General features: G+C 39.8%; 1 protein-coding gene across 1 annotated transcript in view; it reads right to left on the reverse strand.

The window, feature by feature from the left end:
* Positions 1 to 14,279, reverse strand: part of Ppp4r4 (protein phosphatase 4 regulatory subunit 4) — a 52,486-nt gene extending 38,207 nt beyond the window's left edge. Inside the window, exons 1-2 of the mRNA XM_026394265.2 lie at positions 14,157 to 14,279; positions 12,838 to 12,911 (exon numbers count right to left, since the gene is read on the reverse strand). Coding sequence (XP_026250050.1) covers positions 12,838 to 12,911; positions 14,157 to 14,279 — 197 coding nt within the window. The remainder of the gene's footprint in view (positions 1 to 12,837; positions 12,912 to 14,156) is intronic.
* Between the last annotated feature and the right edge of the window lie 5,292 nt (positions 14,280 to 19,571).

Below are 19,571 nucleotides of genomic sequence, written 5' to 3' on the forward strand. Positions count from 1 at the left end.
TCTACACAACCTTCCCCACAAAATAGGAGAGTTTTCAAGTCATCTTATGAGCATTTTTTACTAAAACAAAAACTAAGCAAAAACAGCACAAGAAAAAGAAACAAAACCAATAGACCAATACTTCTCATTAACATAGATTAAAAGTCTTTTTCCATTCTTAATGTACATGTACACACGTGCTTCAGGCCTTCTGCACCTCCTGTTCCCTCTGCTTTTAGTGCTTTTTCTCAGATACCTGCATTGCTAGCTTCATTTCCTTCAGCTCTTATTTTCATGTGAGTAGCTTCCTTATCTCAAATAATGGCACCATCTAAGTAATGTCAGAGGCTAAAAACTGGGAGTATCTGATATTTACATCATGATTAAGTAGAACCTTCCATCCATAGGTATAAATCATTTCCTTCCCCTAATCAGAGCCAGAGGAGAGGTGTTCTCTCCCCAGCAGGCTGTCCTTCTGTGAAGCCTTCCCTCTTCAAGATCATCCTCTTTTCAAACAAATAGAGTTCACAGCTGTATTTTTAAGCAAATTTTGTTTACAAACCCTACCAAAAAAAAAACTTATAACCTTATTGTCAAGTAAATTCAGCTTATAAACACTACCAAAAGAACCTACCAAATGAGAATTCTCAGTCTCATTTTTCATAATTAAATATATAAGCATTTTTATGCTAAACATGGAACTTATTCTGCCAAAAACATTTTCAAGCAAAATCTACAATGTACAGAACTCTTTAAAGAAAAGAAATATTAACTACAATTTTTTTCAGTTCTGCAAAATGAAAGGTTTGGGTTTGATTATAACATTATTGCAAATAATATTATACATTATAATGTTGTTTATTTAGTCCTTAATAAAACACAGGCAATTTCTGAATTATAAATACTTTATTTAGGACCCTTCTTAAAAAGGCTCTGAAACTATGCAAGCAGTTTCTGCCCTGCAGGCATCTCCATCAGCACTGAAATATTAAATTCTATCTGGCTGAGCCCATCATTTTGCCCACCAATGGGAGAAACTGGAAAATGGTAGTGTTAAGTAGCAGACTGGACAGGGGAAGGGATGACCCCTTAGGGCTGTCAGCCCCCACCCAACACTCGACCTGAAGCCCCTTCCTCTGAGGGGATACTGGGTCATTCTGTGGTTAAAGGGAAAAAGCTAGACTATCACAGGGAAATTCAAGCCCCTAAAAGTAAAGTCCCCAATCTAGGGCATACTCAATAGCCTGAGGGACTGACCTAAAGTTAACTTGTTGCTAGTTAACATATCTTTAGCACTTCAGTTTGCTCCTCCTCTGCACATTTTCCAGGGGGGAAGAAAAGCAAGGGTAGTAAAGAAGAAATTATATCAAATATATCAAATTCAACTGTCAATCAAGTTGTCAATCAATCCCAAATCCACCCAGGGTGAAGGGGAAGAACTAGCACAGCCCAATAAAAGTGAGCTCTTCTGTATAAACAGGCCCTTGAGTTCCTAGCACTTGGACCTACTCTAAGCTCCCAAGAGTTTACTGTCACTTTCAATGTACCTCTGCTTTGCCTGCCAATCTCTGGCATCTAGTTCAATTCTTTGCCTGAGATGCTAAGAACCTGAACCACCTGGGACCCCTAGGAGATCCTTGTCTGTGCACCAGTAACAGTACCGAAGGAAATCAGTGACTAGAATGTTACCACAGATACAGAAGTCATATACACTAATTTTTTTTTTTTTTTTTTTTTTGTGTGTGTGTGTGGTGCTGGAGATTGAACCCAGAGCCTTGTGCATGTGAGGCAAGCCTCTACCAACTGAACTATATCCCCAGCCCTACACTGATTTTTACAATAACAATCTGGCCCTTGTTATTACACACTAAAGTCAGGTGGGGTTGGAGGACTTCAACCCCTACTTATAGCATATGCAAAATTTAACTGGAACTGGATCATAGATCTAAGTAAAATCTAAAATGTTCAAATTTCTAAAATAAAACAGGAAAAAAATCTTGGTGACCTAGGGTTTGGCCAAGATTTATTAAATACAATACAGAAAGTACTATAAAGGAAAACAATCAATAAATTAGACTTTGTCAAAATTAAAGATCTTAGCCTGGTGTGATGTCACATGCCTATAATCCCAGCAGCTTGGGAGGCTAAGGCAGGAAGATCACACATTCAAAGCCAACCCTGGCAACTTAGCAAGGTGCTAAGCAAATTAGTGAGACCCTGTCTCTAAATAGAAATTTACAAAAGCAAATTGAAAAAAAATTAAAGACCTTTAAAATTCAAAAGTCACACTTCAGAAAATGAAAAGGCAAGCTACCAACCAGAAGAAAATTTTTGCAAAGTATATCCAAAGGTGCACAAAAGATTTGAACAGATACATCACCAAACAAGATATATGTCTGCCTCATAAACATACATAAACATGCATAAGCTCCCCTGACTGGTAGGGAAACCCAAATTATAAACACTACACACCCACTAAAGTAGCTTAACTAAAATACCATGTGCTAATGAGTAGACAGAGCAACCTGAACACTACTGGCAGAAATGTAACAATGTATAATCACTCTGGAAACAGTTTAGCTATTTCAATTTTTATTTTATTTTTAATTTTTTTTTTCAGGACTGCGGATTGAACCCAAAGCTTGGCACATACTAGGAAAGCACTGAGATACACTACCAGCCCTTTTTTTGACACAGAGTCTCACTAAGTTGCCCAGGCTGGCCTTGATCTTCAGATCCTCCAACCTTGACCTCCCCACCCACTTAGCTACTTCTTAAAAGTATTAACCATATACCATATTTCACCATATAATCACAGCCACCACACAATCACTGTACCCTGTTTTTCGGTCCAAAAATTCACATGTTCATGAGTATTTCATCATTCTTATCTTGTACCAAAGAGAATTTAATAATAAATAATATTTTTTTATACCAGGGAATGTGCCCAGGGGAATTTATACACTACGCAACATCCCCCAGCCCATTTATTTATTTGTTTGTTTAATTTTGAGACTGTCTCACTAAGTTGCTTAGGACCTTGCTAAGTTGCTAAGGCTGTCTTTGAACTCCCGATCCTCCTGCCTCAGCTTCCCCAGCCACTGAGATTACAGGCATGTGCCACTGCTCCCAGCTATGAGTTTTAGGTAATATCAGCACAATTAAAAAAAAAAAAAAGCTTCACATGATGGTCACATCCATTTAAAAAAAAACTGACATAAATGTCCATCAACCAATGAATGAAAAAAATGTTACACCCATAAAATAGAATAATTATCAATAATAAAAAGGAGTAAACTACTGACATGCAACATTATGGATTAACTTCAAAATATAATCATTATGTGGAGTGAAAGAAGCTAGACAAAAAATACCTACTATAAAAGTCTAGAAACTATAAACTAATTTATAGAGCAGTCATTGTCTACAATGGGGAAAAGAGTAAAAGAATGACAAAGTGATGCAAAGTAACTTTCCTGGCTGATGGAAATGTTCCTTATCTGATCATAATGTTTCCACAGGTTTATACATATGGAAATCTACTTAATCATGTATAAATAATTAGATGTCAAGTATACCTCAACAAAACCATTTTAAAAAGAAAAAACTGCATTTCATTCTAAGGTACTTATCCAAGAGATATAAAAACAGTCTAGAACAGGCAAAATTGATCAACAGGAACAAAAAGCAAATCAGTAGTTGCCTAGGAACAGGGTAGGGGGCTATCTACAAAAGGACACCAGTGGGGTTTTAGGGGCAAAGAAAATGCTCTATATTTTCACTGGAATGCTGGTCATGTAAGCCATATCCATTTGTCAAAACTCAACAAACTATGCACTTATTTTATTTCAATTATACCTCAGTAGAAGTTATTTTCAAAATATTAGAGGTGGGATTAGATTTCCCAATTTATCATATGGTGAGAAAACTATAACTACATGAAGTTTCTGCACAGGGAATTTCCTTTATATCCAAAGTGAAATACATTCTGAACTGCAAACGATGATTTAAAATAACAGTAACAACTCTCCTCCACCAACACTTAACTCTGGACCACACCTTCTGCCCGCTGCTTACACTTCTTCCAATCTTCTCAGAAATTCTACAATGTAGGTATTAGTACTGCAACTTTAGAAAGGACACTTGGGCTCAGAGAAGATGAGCAATTTACCCAAGGTCTGTCAAAGAAATGAGTGAGTCTCAGTCCTCAAGAATACATCTGGGTCCATCTTCATATAAAGTATTTCCAACACAACACATTATTGCTTCTCAATGCCCAAAAGACTTGCTAATTGGGGATGACCCTATGCCACAGAAATTTGAGGAAAATGCATTTGCTTCTTTAAACAAGCACTTCCTTGAATACAGCATCTATTAGTACAGTGCCACTCATTCCCTAGAGGTGTCTACACATCAGTATTCAATAAGCACTGCAAAGAACTATTATTTGCATTATGAGTCTTTTCCATTATTAAATCTCTGATTGGAGGGAAAATTACATTATAGGGCACATCATACACAAAGGTATAATAGATTTCACAATTATTTCTGACCTGATTATTATATACAAGCGAGGACAGTGGTGACTGAAGAACTCTGAACACTTTCCCCATGCTTCCTGTGTCCAAGCCAGTCCACCAATGTAACAACCAAAATATCCAAGTTGAAAGATACATAGATTTAAAAGGTCAGTAGATCTTATTTGATGGTTTAATTTCTTTCATGTAACCCTGATAAAAGGAGAGCTGTGATATTTACCATTTGGTACTGTTAACACTTTAATTTCTAAGAAATTCAACCTAAAGCTGTGAGCCAACCAAAGTAAGTCCAGCTTTTTACTGGCAACAAATTAGCTATGATTTAAAATAAAGTTCAGTCTTCCTGTGTCTCACTTAGCTACTTCCCAAGAGTTTTGGTATGAATTAGTTACTCATCAAAATAAATATACACACACACATATATGCATACACTGAAACACATATATGATACAGCTCTATTGTAGCTAAATAATAACACATACTTTATTCAAATATGTATAATCACTCATTTTAATGGTTTTATTGTAGAAATATATGTATATTAAATAAGTAATCAAACAGCTCTATTTACAAAATGAAAATTCTGCTCAGCTCTCTCATAATCATATCATGTTATTAAACTCTAGGCCTCTGCAGTGGCATTATATGGGTCACTTTTACATTGATGAAAATAGTGCACTTTTTATTTTTAAGCTTTTCCTGCAGTTCCCATGAGAGCATTCTGCTTTCTACTGATGCACAAAGAGGGCCTTCTGAAGCTTCAGCCAGTACGAAAAAGGAACAGATGCCTCCCATGGTTGTTCTCAGAACAAAAGACATAGAAAAGGAGGCAGAAAACGATCCCCAAACCCCCTATATTCAGATATAGTATTTTACCAAAACTGGGGATTCGGAGTTTGCCAAGAACTGAAAATAACTCAGCCTTAACAATAATGAAAGATATACCACAGAAATCCATTACATCCGCCTCTCAGCATGTGAAACAGTGGTCCCTCTGTCCAAGCAAAATGAAAATGAAGATACCTGCAATTTCTAGGTAGAAAGGCAAGTATTTCCTTCACAGAGGATGACAATTTGGGCAGTTAAAAAAAAAAAAAAAACTCTTGAAATCATTAAAGTACAGGAACTGGAGGTGGTACTTCTGGAAATGGGTAAAGGACTCCAACATCCACTTTGTTGAGGTTTCTTATCCTAAAAGACAACCTTATAACCTAGAATCCTCTAGCCAATGGTCTAGCAGTATAAATAGTAATTATAAAAGCTTATAGAAACTCCATTTCTTTTAGAAAAGGGAAAAAAAGTGACAATGTAAGAAAATTATGCCCCAAAAACAAAAACTCTCAAAGGCTATTTAGTAGGAAGTTCATTACTGTACACCAGAAAGCATGTCACTTTAGTTTCCTAGAAAATATCTGCAGGGACCACTCATATGCTACTGGCTGACATAGAAATTGGTAAAAGCATTTTGGAAAACTGCTTGGCAGTATTTTTTTAAACTAGGCATATAAATATGCTATCACCAATAATTCTACCTCTAGGAAAATAATGAAAATAAACCTTTATATGTATTTGATAAGAGACTTATGCAAAAAAGTTTATAACACTGTTCAGAAAAGCCCAAAACTGGAAAAAAGCTAAATACCCATCAACAGTAGAAGAACAAAGAAATTATGGCATATTTATAAAACAGAATACAATATAGCAATGAAAATAATCTATTATTTCATGCAACAATAAGAATAAATCTCTTTTTTTACATATTGAGCAAAAGAAGCTAGGCAAAAGAGAGTACAGACTATGGTTCCTACTAGATAAAGCTCAAAGTCAATCTATAGTGTCAGATGTCAGGAGAGTCGTCACCCTGTACAAGGAGTTGGAAGGACTCAAACAGGAGTACAAGGGAGGTTACTAGGTGAACACAGTAGGTAATGTCTATTTCATAATCTGGATGCTAGTTACATAGATGTGTTCACTTTTGAAAATTCAACAAGCGGTATATTTATGATTTGTGCACATTTCTGCATATGCTCAAAGCTTGCTTTTTATAAACAGAAAATAACATGCTCATGAAAGTACCTCTTTAACTGAAATTCCAAACTTCTCTTTTAAGTTTATGGGGGTGGGGAGGGGACAGACTAGATGTTAGGACCAATTTCACTGGAGAGTAAGGAAGGAATATCAAGGATGAAGCAAGGGCATCACAGAGCATGTTCTGAGGAAAAGGGGCAACAAGGTATTGAAAGACTCATCCCATTAGCAGCTCTCTCCAACCCCTTGCTAGTGGCAGCTGCCACTGCCCTGCTGGCGGCTAAGAGGCTGCACACTTTCTAGAATGTCCACAGACTTCTGCTCTCACTAGTTAAGTTTAAATGATAGTTGTGTTTGTTCCTCAACTAGTTCTTCTCAATTTCACTCGAATTTTCAGATATAATTAAATACTACCTATATATATATGAATACTTAGTTTTCTATGAAAACTAAGTTGAAAATTTTTTTAAAACTCAGTAAGTTATCAGAGAAATCCACTAATAAGAAAGAAGTTGTCTTAACTTGTAAGACAAGCAAAAAAAATTATAAAAAAGTACAGTACTTTCAGATTTTTTCATAAGCATCTTTAAATTCTCACTCAACTTTACAGAAACCTGAACCTGGCATTGTAAATGCCATCTAGGGGTGATTTATGCAAGAAAGATGACTCTGAACTGTAATCTCCAGAGCCACACTCAAAAGGAAAGGTCAAGGCTCTACATCAAAAAGACGAGCAAAAAAGTTAAGAATTTATGTTTTACATTAAAATGAAATGTTGAAGATATGTGTCATTTATATTATTCCCCACTTTAAAAAATTTTTTTTTGGATTAACTAACCAACTATCCATCTCAATTGTGAAGTATTCAAATGGGGTTTCTCTCATACATCACTAAAGAGAACTAAGCAGGCAATGGTGACACTTAAGACCACACACACTCTCTCTCTCACACTTTCAGACCACATACATACACACTCACACCCCATACCTCACTGAAACATTACAAAAAGGCAGAAGGAATGAAAACAGAAATCAAGATCATAATGAAAATAAAAGAAACGTGAGAAAAGAGACAATTTCAAAACGATGCACATACAAAAAGAGTTCTTTCTACAAATGTTTACTTTGGGATAGAAAGAGGGATAGGCATTTTTAAAGATAAAGCAATCAAAAGCTAAACAAGTAGAAAGTTGCCCACTGGCATTCCCTGGATGCCTCACTGATGGCTCAGTGAGGCAACTTCAGTTAAAATACTTTACTTGCCTTTTTGAAACAATCATGCTGGCCTCAGATACACCCCAAAGGGACAGCAGATGTAATGAGGCCTAACTCCAGTTTACACACTGCATTTATGTCCACTGATCTGGTGGCAGAAAGCTTACTCTGCCATATCACTAGGGGGAGCACTTATGCCTTTAAAAAAAAAAAAAAAAGAAAGAAAGAAAGATAAAAATAGGAAAAAAAAAGTTCTCAATTATAAACGTTACTACACCTGACTGACCATGGGAGACAAAGGAAAAATGTTTGGAAAATTCACAGGATGAAGTGAAAAACAGTTTAAAACTCAAACATGGGTTAGATAAGGTATGTTAATCAATCAACATTTAATGTATAATATAAATGGCAAATATTGCTTAAGATAGGGTCTTTTATAAGAATATATAAATTGTAAAACAGGCTGACCTTACTATCACTCTGTTAAAAATGCTCCATTATAACTTGTGAAGATTCTAGTTTCTGATAAATACTATTAGCAAAGGAAGTTAATGGATATACATGACAAACTTCAGTTAAAATACTTTACTTGCCTATTATTTTATTAAATTGTTGAGGGAAATATTAGTGCCATCATCCTATTTAAGAGTTTGAAACATACTTTGAACACATAAGTACCAAAAAAAAAAAAGGCAGGGAAAGGAGACAGAAGGGAATTAACTTTAATTGGGTATGCACTGTATGCCAGATGATCTACAATTAATACAACCACTCATGGAGGATTATTATTTCTATTTTATAGATGACAAAACCAGGCTCACAAAGATAATGAATAATAGAGTAGGTAAGACTTTAATCTGTCTGATTCTACTGCCCACAATTTTTAAAAAATCAGAAATTGTTTAATTCAAGTTGGTTAACTTAAATACATTTCATTTTGTTAAGAGTTACCTTTACATCACAGCAAGAAAAAAAAGAAATAACAACATACAAAAATATGGATTATATCCCAAGAGTTTGCAATCTATTAAAGCAAATGGACATACACACATGAGTTAAGGAATGTGAAGCAATGATTAATTGCTGGCTGAGGGATGCAGTCACTAAAGTGATATGGCAGCTGAAAGAAGCTTGGCATCCATGTGGCTTCCTTATGGCAGTACAGGATTGTGGCTGCATCCCAAGGATGGTAAACATTGGCAGGTATAATGAAACAGTACTCCAGGATGCAGAAGGCAGAGTTGAGGATGACCACAGTGTATCTGAGGCCAGCATGACTGTTTCAAAAAGAGCTGGTCTGAGTAGAAACAAGCCACATGTCCACCACTGAAGAATGCTTAAGCAAAATGTCCCTTCTTACCCCAGGTTTTGCTTTCCAGGGCTTCAGTTACTTATGGACAACCATAATCTGAAAATATTAAATGGAAAATTCCAGCAATAAACAATCCATAAGATTTAAATAGTGTGCCACCTCAATGAAATCTTTCATCGTCCAGTGCTCTCTTGCAGTATAGCAATGCTTAATTTTGCTTAATAATGGACCCAAAGCACAAGAGTAATGACGTTGGCAATTCAGATATCCCAAGGAGAAGACAAAAAGTGCTTCCTTTAAGTGAAAAGGTGAAAGTTCTTGTTAATAAAAATAATCATGCACTAAAGTTAAGAAGGAATCTTCTACCCATGAAATTGTAAAGAAGGAAAAGGAAATTTGAGCTAGTTTTATGGTTGTACCTCAAATTGAGTCTTGTAAGTACTTAATTAAGACGAAGATCGCAAAAGTATGAAATTATAGAGCTCTGTACTACTTGCTATTTCAAGCATCCAAAGGTCTTGAAATATCCTTTGCAGATAAAGGGGATCTACCACATACCCATACAACAGAATACTATTTAGCAATAAAGAGGAATATAGTAGTGACACATACTATGACATGGATGAACCTTGAAAACAAAATGCTAAGAAAAAGAAGTCTGTCACCTATTATAATTCATTTACAGGAATGGCCAGAATAGGAAGATCTACAGAAACAGAAAGCAGATTAGTGGTTCCCAAAAGCTGGCAGTTGGGAAGTGAGGTTGGATTTCTTTCTGGGGTGACAAAAAGGTTCAAAAATTAATTGTGGTAATGCCTGTACAATTCTGTGAAATACACCAAAAACCACTAAACTGCACACTTCAAATGAGTGAACTATATGGAATGTGAATCACATTTCAATGTAATCATTTTAAAAAGTGAGGGACTAGTGGAACTTCACATTGCACATCTAAGATGGAATCATTTATGGAGTATTCTGAAAGCCAGGCTTAAGGGTCTGGAATTTATCTGATAGACAATTAAGAGATACATGAATAAAGACATACACTAATACAATTATTCGCATATTGTGAGTGCACTCCTAAAATATATGCTGAAATCACACAGAAGAGAGAGAACAGGAAAAAGATGCTGTAACACGATTTTGACTAAGACACAAGCTGTGACTATTAGGGAAGTTGTTTTGCTTCCGTGCTAAAAGCCACAGATGGGTATATCAGCACCATAATTATGCAAAACCACAAATTCATCTGTTTCAAATCTTCAAATACAGTAATGTTCTAAACTTCATTGTGAAAATGGCATTAATAACTGACCTATCATATTTTAGGGTAAGATAATGAACAGTGTCATTTGTTTTTCATTAGATGGCAGTACTCTGTACATAATTGTTTTTAGATATTGGACTCAGTTTAAGTGCTATCAGACTCTTGACTGTTATAAAGCATTTTTCCTGCTGATGTTTAAACATTTGACTCTAAGTTCTAATTTAACATAATATTCCTAAAGAGTTTTAATATGCAAAATAAGAGAACTAAAGAAACAATCTGACACAAAAGCAGAGAGAAAATATATACATATACAATGTTCACATATATATGAATATTAAATATCTAATACAAGGGAAAGGTAAAGCACTCAAAAATGAGTCTGAAAAAAGTAGGAGTCAGTTTTAGGTTCTATAGCATTGGAAAGAACAAACTATTTAAATGGAATAAATTACATTTAAAATAGAAAACTATCAATACAGAGTGGATGAGAAGGCTGTGACAGAGGCAGTTTGGAACACATCTGTTTGGAACCCCCTCCCCTGAATCCCAAGGAATAAAGAACCTTTCAGGCAGTCTGGCAGGAGAGTGAAATCCCACTTTCCCCAGGAGGTAATGAGATGCTGGAAATGCCAAAGAAGAACCCAGCAAGGGAACCCAGACAACCAATCTAGTGTTCCCCTACCCAGGCACCCTGAACCCTCCTTACAGGAAGGTGAGCCACAAGAAACTAAAGTAGACATTGGATCTCTTTTAAAATTCTCTTCTCTAAGAATCAGAGGACCCATCTGTCTCTATAAGGGCTTTGTAAGTTTCAGAACTAAGTGAAACTTATGTTCTATGTCTGAAAAATAAAACCTAGACAACCTAGTTCTCTAATCAACAAGAAAAGCAAAGAGAAAACAAGTAAGCTTTCCTAAAACAGAAAACTTATCACTGATATCTAGAATAAGGTATCTGCTATCACAAGTAAGGAGAGCAAGACACTCCATTTCCTAACAGCAAGCCAGTGTTTATACTAAAGAAAAGGATTCAGGAGGAGTAAGTAGAGGTTATTTCAAATCATTAACTGCTGTGTATTAAATTTATCCAAACTTTCACCAGTTGTACTTCAATTAAAAAAAGAAAACCTGTGAGAAAAGACAAATGTTGACATCTATCACTCACCATTTTAATCATGTTCATTATAAGGAATAAAGTACTTCAAATATGATACAATCAAATATCAAAATGATTAAAAGTTGCATTAGTCTCCAAGTTAATGCAAAAGCACAAACTGAGAATTCATAATATAGGCACAAGTTTTCTTTTAAATAAGTAGGAATGATGAGACCATGCTACCATAGATGACCAAAAGCAGGGAGTGAGGGGTAACAGTATCAAGATGAAGCTTGAGATCCAGAGGCACTGCTGAAGGCTGGAATGTCGGTGGGCACTGCCTACATGGTAAGCACACTGAGGCTCTGACTACAGTAAGAGCAGAAACTCAAGAAGCCTCCAGTAGGATAAAGAATAATTTAAAAAATGGAAGTCCTGGAAAGGGAATTTTTTTTATAGAGTTATCCAATGAATAACATGGGTTTGAAAACACAATCTAAAATAAAAACAAGACAAGAAACTGGCCAGCACCTGAAACTGGCAAAACAGATTGAAATTAAAAATGCAAGGATAACAAATATCCAAAGAGTAAATAACACCAGTTTTCAAAATCTGATTCTGAAAAAACGAAAGTAAAGATTAAATTGCCAAAAGAGAAAAAAGAATGTGCAAATTAAGGAAAATTTTTAAATAAGTATACACAAAATGCCTTAGGAAAATCTCCATTTCTGAAGAGTGTTCATCAATATGTTAATTAATGTTCACTATCAGTTTTTAAGAAACTAAATCTGTAACACAATTTTTTAAATAATTCAGAAAAATATTATGATTATTTGCAGTAACTATTTGCCTTAAAAAAATTCTGTAAAGCCTGTGAGATGGTTTGAAACTTAATGACAGTAGGCTCAATTAAATTTAAAAAAAAAAACTGACAAGATTATAACATTCACATAGCAAAAGTAATATAGACAGGATGTCCTAAGCAGAAAATCCATATTTGGAAATTGTTTTCTATATGGTAAATGGTACATAATATTTAACTTCTACAGTGAACTTAAAAATTAATCACTGTATATTCTTAAGTCTCATCTAAACTTATTGTATCTTATGTGAGCAAAACCAAAGCTGGAAAAGAAAGAAGAATGAGGTTCAAATCAACCCATTAGTCGTTCTCCTCCAAAGCAATATTGCATAAATTAGAAAACTTATTTGATTTCAGTTCTCAAATTCCTAAATCCATACCTAATACAATTCATAACATAATTGTTATGCATGTGAAAGTACTCTTCAAGTGAGTAAGTAAATCTGAACACAAGAGAAACATGACATTTCAGAAAGCATTCATCTATGCCACCACAAGGAAAGAACAGCAATTTCACTGAAAGACTAGGAAATACCTGAGCAGATAAACAGCCCTTTCAATGTCACTGAGGTCTTCATCAACTGTCAATCTTTCTATTTCTTCTGGTGTCTGTCAAGGGTAAAATACAAATTAGGCACATAAACACTGGTCAATCTTGCCCACCTCCAAGTGACCCTCTACAGACTACAGACTAATGAAAAAGTTTCCCAACTAAGCATTGAATACTAGATAAGGGTTTGATGATTCTTGGCAACATTAACCACAAAGAACTCTAATTGGGTGCTCTCATGGGGAGGGGGTATTTTGGTTTATTTTGCATTTACTCTTCTAGGTTCTAGACTGCAGCTTAATCACATCATAGCTTCAGAACCTTGCTGAAATCAATTTCATATACATATATGACATTTATGCATATATCACATGCATATTTATAAACACAGTTCATCTCTAATACCTCCAAGACTCTACCCCCCAGGAAAAGCTAAAGGGGGGAGGGGTGAATGAAGACTGCAGCCCCGTGGGAATATAAGGGACGAGATATTGGGGGTGGGAGGGAATACACTCTGGAGCTGGAAGAAAATCAAAGGTTCCAGACATTGCGGCAGGTGGGAGGGAGAAGCGCTAACCGAGCTATTAAGAGACTGGCCAGGAGGGAGGAGGGTCCCCGAACGAGGTTTCCAGCAGTGGGGGTTGGAACCTCGGGAGGCTGGGAGGAAGATGACTGTGCGGGGCGGGGGACCGCGTGGGGGTGGAGGGAGCAGGCGGAAGGTTGACTCCCTCCGGGGCCGGGGAGCGGGGTCCCAGCTGGAGTCCTGGAGAGGCTGGGAGGAGAGGATGAGCAGTGACTCAGGACGGGAGCGAAGGGTTGGGAGGACTCCGGGAACCGGTGCTGACTGGGACGTGAAGAGAGGAAGGGCTGCCCTGGGGACAGGGGACCCAGCTGGAGCTCGCCTGGAGTGAGGGTCCTGAGCGGATGGGCGTCGGGGGACAGGAGGAGTTGGGGCTCGGGGACCGGGGCCAGAACCTGGGCGGCACTGCCGGGACGCGGGGAGGAGGCTGCGGCCGCCAGGACCGCGCGGGCCGCGGGGCAGCCCCTGCAGGGCGGGGGCGGGGCGCCCCGAGGGCCGCGGCGGCCGCGGGGAACGCCGCGGGGGGAGGCCGGGGCCTGGGCTCCGTAGTTCGCGGGGAGGGCCAGGGCCCGTCCCCGGGCTGAGGGTCCGACTGAAGAGCCGGGCCGCGTCGAGGAAGGGGCTTAGGGTGACACGGCGACGGCGCTGAGGAGGACTGAGGGCGGCGGGCTGCTCGGGCCGGCTGGCCGGGCGCCTGGGGGCAGTTTCTCTCGGCGGGGCGCACCTTGAGGCTCCGGCGGACCGGCCTCTCGATGATGGTGAGCTCCTGCAGGTCCTCCATGTAGCCGAACAGGCTGTTCTGACCGAAATCCATCGCGACGCCGGCGGCGGGCGGCGGCGGATGCATGGACCGCCCGGACCCCTCGCCGCCCGGGCCGAAGTGGCCCCGGGATGCCGGACGCGCGCAGTCCCGCGCCGCCCACCAGCAGGACTTTCTCCCGCTCTCGACCGCGGGAACCGAGCGTGCGGCTGGCGGGCGGCGGGAGCCTGAGCGCGGCCCGCCGAGGGGGCGGGGCGGGACGGCCTAGGGGGCGGGGCGGTGTGGGAGGGGAGGGGCCAGGGGCGGCGAGTCTCCACAGAGCCCGCCTCGGGCCCGCCCCCTGCCGGGCTCCGGGCGATGCGCGCGCGCGCGGCCGGACGCAACTGCCGCTTAACGTCGCTCTCTGAGTCCGCACCTCTTGGCCCTCCCGGGCCGTCCCCCGCCCCCCACCGAGCGCCCCACCCCGCGGCGCGTGCGCGGAGCGCAGCTGGCGGAGGCGGGCTGGGGGCGGGAGCTGGGCGCGGGCGGCTGAGCCAATGAGAAGAGGACCGGGGAGAGGGGGCGGGCTGGGTTCTGGCTTCACCTGCGAGAATAACTTTCCAACTCTTGCTAGGGCTGCACCGCAGTTAACGGGCGGCTGACGGTGGGCCCACCCTAGCTCAGCTGCAATCCTGGTGGAGGGATGCGTACCCAAAATCAGCAGTTAGGACCCGGTGCGTGCCCAGGAAATGGGGGAGGTATGTGAGAGTACAGTCCTGGAGGGGCGACGTTTGGGGAAGGGCAGCGTCCGGAAAGGACCTCCTGGAAGGGACACCTAAGCTGATCAATAAGACTTCACCAAGAGAAATATGAGTCAGCCCCGGGGTGAAGCCTGGGCGTGTTTGGAAAGTGCGGTCGGTCTGAGCAGAGCCTGGGTGCTGGAAACTAGTGCTTGCCAGGTGGGGCGAAGAGAGGCGCCCAGGTCCCTTACGGAGATGGGCACTTCTCTCCGCAGACATTTTGAGTCACACTTGCTGCGATGAGAATAGGAGGCCATTAAAGGGAGGCTGGGGCAAGTTTTGGACCTTGGGACAAGAGTTATGTTGTTCATACTCCTCATCTCATTAGTCAACAAGAGCTCTCTCTTTTATTTTGTACTCTTTCCCTCTCCATTCCTCTACCCCCACAAGAACCCTCCCTTGCATAAGGTATGTCAAAAGAGTTATTTATCTGTTTTTAATGAAAATAAATGATATGTGCTAAGACATTCTGGTTTTTTCCCACAGCCCAATATCTTAGGAATTGTGTTAGCTTTCCATCACTGTGACAAAATACCTGAGGGAATCTACTTAAAGGAAGAATTTATTGTGACTCCTGGTTTCAGAGGTTTCAGTCCATCCTCACTGGGCCCAGTTGCTCTGGGCTGTACATTATGGTGGCAGAAGTATGTTCCAAAGCAAGACTTTTCACTTTATCAACACAGGGAAGCAAAGAGGGAGAGAGGAAAGGATAAGATCCCAATACCTTCTTCAAGGACTCACTTCAATAACCTAACTTCCTTCCACTAGACCCCACCCCCTAAAGGTTCTGCAATATCCTAGTAGCCTTCAGGTTGGCAACCCAGACTTTAACACATGGCCTTTGGGAACCCTGAAGCCATAAACTCCAACAGAGACTTAGCTAGCCAGTGGCTTTATACACCAAGAGTCCATCAATTTACTGATAGTGTTCCATTTATATACCTGACACATTTTACTTATCAGTTCCTCAAAAATGGCGGTTAGGTTGCCAGCCGTTCTCTGCTGTCACAGACAGTGCTAAAGGGGTTCTAGATATGTCTCTTATGGACCATAAGCAAGAAAAAGAATTGCTGGGTCATGAAGTCTACAGGGCTTAGGTTCACTGTCACCTTGCCCTCCAGGATGACTTTGCCAATTTACATTCCAACCAACAGCACATCCTGTAGCTAATAATGTGCTAGCATAGTAATCTAACATCAAAGCAGTATTACATAATTTTCATTTGTATTTTCTGATAATTAGTATGTTAACTATTTTTCCGTGTACTTAATCATTGAGATTTTTTTCCTTCTGTGAATCACCTATTTTATATCCTTTGCCTATTTTTCTTACTGGATTTCTATCATTTTTTCCGAATGGATGAATGGATGTTTTTATAGATTCTAAATACTAATCCCTTGTCAGCTTCCACACTACAAATATTTCCTACAGTTCCTTGTACTTCCTGTTAACTGGGTCTTTGCTCTCCCATAATGAATGAGAAATATTTAATTTTGATCTAGCCAGATACTTTGTAACTCTTCTGAAGTGTACCTTTCCAGTCTTATTTAGTAATTCACTCTCACTCAGTCATAAAATATCTATATTTCCTTTCCTGTTGCAGTGGGTCTGGAGTCTGGAGCTCGCCTTGGGTATATATTTTCTCCATGCTGTGAGCCAGTTTTCCAGCCGCACCACCTAGCTGCCCATCCCCCCATCCCATGTGCAGTGGCAGCTCTATCAAGCACCATGTTCCCACAGACACACCTCTCTGTTCCTGGGCTCTTGTTGCTGTTCTGTTGATCTGGGTCAGTTCTTGTGCCAGTGCTGTGCTGGTTGCCACTGTGGCTAAGTTGTATAGTAGTCCCCACTCCCATATCACTTTCTCGTGACATCTCTGGTGTCACTTTCTATGGTTTCAGTTACCTACAGTCAGTTGTAATGTGAAAAATGTTAATTGGAAAATTCCAAGTGCTCCATTCTGAGTAGTGATGACATCAGATGTCTTTCTGTTCCATCCCATCTGGGGCGGGACATGGATCATCCACTCACCCAGAATACACAGGCCAGATAAATGCTGCCTACCCACTGGTCACTTAGTAGCCATATTGGTCATCAGACCACCTGTCATAGCATCACGGTGCTTGTGTTCAGCTTACCTTATTTTACTTAATACAGTGATTGTTCTATTTTTATTATTAGTTGTTATTGTTCGTCTCTTACCCTAATTTATAAATTAAACTTTGTCATAAGCACATGTATGTGTGCTTATGTATGAAAAAACACATGGTATATAGAGAGTTGGATACTTTCCAAGGTTTCCAGCCTCCACTGAGGGTCTGGAAATGCATCCCCTATGGATAAGGGGAGACCAGTGTGTGTCCTGAGGTCTGCTGGAGTGAATCTCTCTGCTCTTTGCTCTTTTTTTGGTAGTGCCTTACAAGTTCAAAGTAAAAATGGTCAGTGGTGAGCCCCACAGCTAAAATTCAGGCTCTTAGATCCCTGCTGTACTAAAGAGTAGGGACACAGGAGGGGAGCAGAAATATGACAGGATAAGGATAGAGAAGAGGCGAGTCCCAGGGGGGTGGTTCTCCTGAGCACATGCCATGTGGGTTCCTTTTCTGTCAGTTTCTGGAAGTCTCCCTCCTTTTCTCCTTCACCTGAAATTGATACTAAATATTACTTGTAAACTTCACCCTGTGACAGCGGAGAACTATTCTCTCATCTCTGATTTTGTAGCAGGATCATCTGAGACTCAGTGGCACTCTTAGAACAGGGCTGGTTGAGCCCTCAGACGGAGCTTTGATGTTGACCGTCAGGCAGCAGGAGGTTGGTGAGGGGAAGGTGCCCACTTTGATGACTGGAATATGTAACTGCTCTAATTACTGCCCTAGGATGCAAGTAGCCTGCCCAGCCTGGCTGCCAGGAAACCTAACCCTCAGTCCTGTTTCTGCTGGTGTCGAGTGGTAAACTGACTCTCAGAGTCCTCTTTTTCTCATTTGCATTGCTTTCATACATGTCATCTCAGTGCTCCCTCACAACAGGCCTGTGAAGTGTGAAAAGATGCTTCACTAATCCAGTTTGGCAGGTAATGAATGGGGGCTCAGACATGTTATACAACACAGGCATGAATGAACACAGCAAAGGAAAGCTAGATTTACCTACCTCATTTATTCTTTCAACAACGTCATGGTGCTAAAGCACATGGAGTTCGGAGCCCAACTATCTAGGTTTGAATCCAGACTCTGCCACTTCTGACCTTCCTACTTAGCTACTCTGTTCCTCGATTTACTCTTCACGAAGTAATAGTGATAGTATTTAACACCAAGTGCTATTGGGAGAATTAAATGAGATAATATGCATACAATACTTAGAAAAATTCCTGGCACAAGTGTTTGCTATTACTATTATTATTGCCACCAGACCAGCGTCCTTCTGGACTCAGGTTCAGAAAAGATACCAAAAAATTGTACTGAGTTAATTGATTATTGTGGGATTCGAAATAATGCTTCCCCAAAGATGTCCCTGTCCCAATCCTCTAAACCTGTGGATATTATCTGACATTGTGAAAGGGACTTTGATGTAGCTAATTTAAGGTATAAGTTGATCTTGATATGCATAGATAATCCTGGATTATCCAAGTTGGCCCTAATCACAGGGAAATACATGAAAGAGGGAGGCAGATGTGTCATCGTCAAAGTGATTCGATGCAAGTAATTGACCGGGTGCTGTTGGCTTTCAAGACAGAAAAGGCCATGAGCCTGCAGCCTATAGAAGTTAAAGTTGGGGAGATTCTAAAATCTTGAAAATTTTCCCAGAGAATCTCCAGAAGAGAACATAGCATTACTGCCACCTTGAATTTAGCCCTATGACAATCATTTCAGACTCTGACTTCCAGAACTACAAAATAATGAGTTTGTGTTATTTTGCGCCAGTGGGTGGTAATTTGTTACAGCAGCATGGGAAACAATGCAATTATCTATATGAGAAAAAGTATTCACATTTAATCTCTTTCTTAGATCACACACGAAACACCAATTTCAGGTGAATAAAAAGCCAAAACACAAAGACAACTCTTTCAAACATATGAAGAAAACATCATATGTTAATGACACATGAGGACAAAAAAGTCTTAAGCAAAAGAAAAAGTGTACATATGAAATCAAAGACTGAGAAGTCTAGCTACTTTAAAATTAAGAACTTGTATTCATCAGGGGCAAATCATAGGCAGGGAAACAATATTTGCAACAAATTAATTATAGAAGGATTACTATCAAGAAATTTTAGAATCAAGAAATTTTTTAAAAAAATCTATAAAAAAGACAATTAACTGGAAATATGGGGAAAATACATCAACAACCTTTTTACAGAAGAATCATCAATAGACCTATGAAAAGGAGTTCAAGATCAATTCTTCATTAAGTGTAAGTAATAAAACCTTAATACTAATTAAGCTCAACCCTCATTGACAAAAAGGCATAAGCAAATGGAACGGCAAACTTTTAAAGGTCTGATCCCTTGAGTGTTTTACAGATGGCAAACAAGAACGCTTGACATTACTGTGGAAGTACAAATTGGTGCAACCTGCTTGGATAATAATTTGGCCTTAACTTTAAAATTA

The sequence above is a fragment of the Urocitellus parryii genome, chromosome 6, assembly GCF_045843805.1.
Source record: "Urocitellus parryii isolate mUroPar1 chromosome 6, mUroPar1.hap1, whole genome shotgun sequence".
NCBI classification, from domain to species: domain Eukaryota; kingdom Metazoa; phylum Chordata; class Mammalia; order Rodentia; family Sciuridae; genus Urocitellus; species Urocitellus parryii.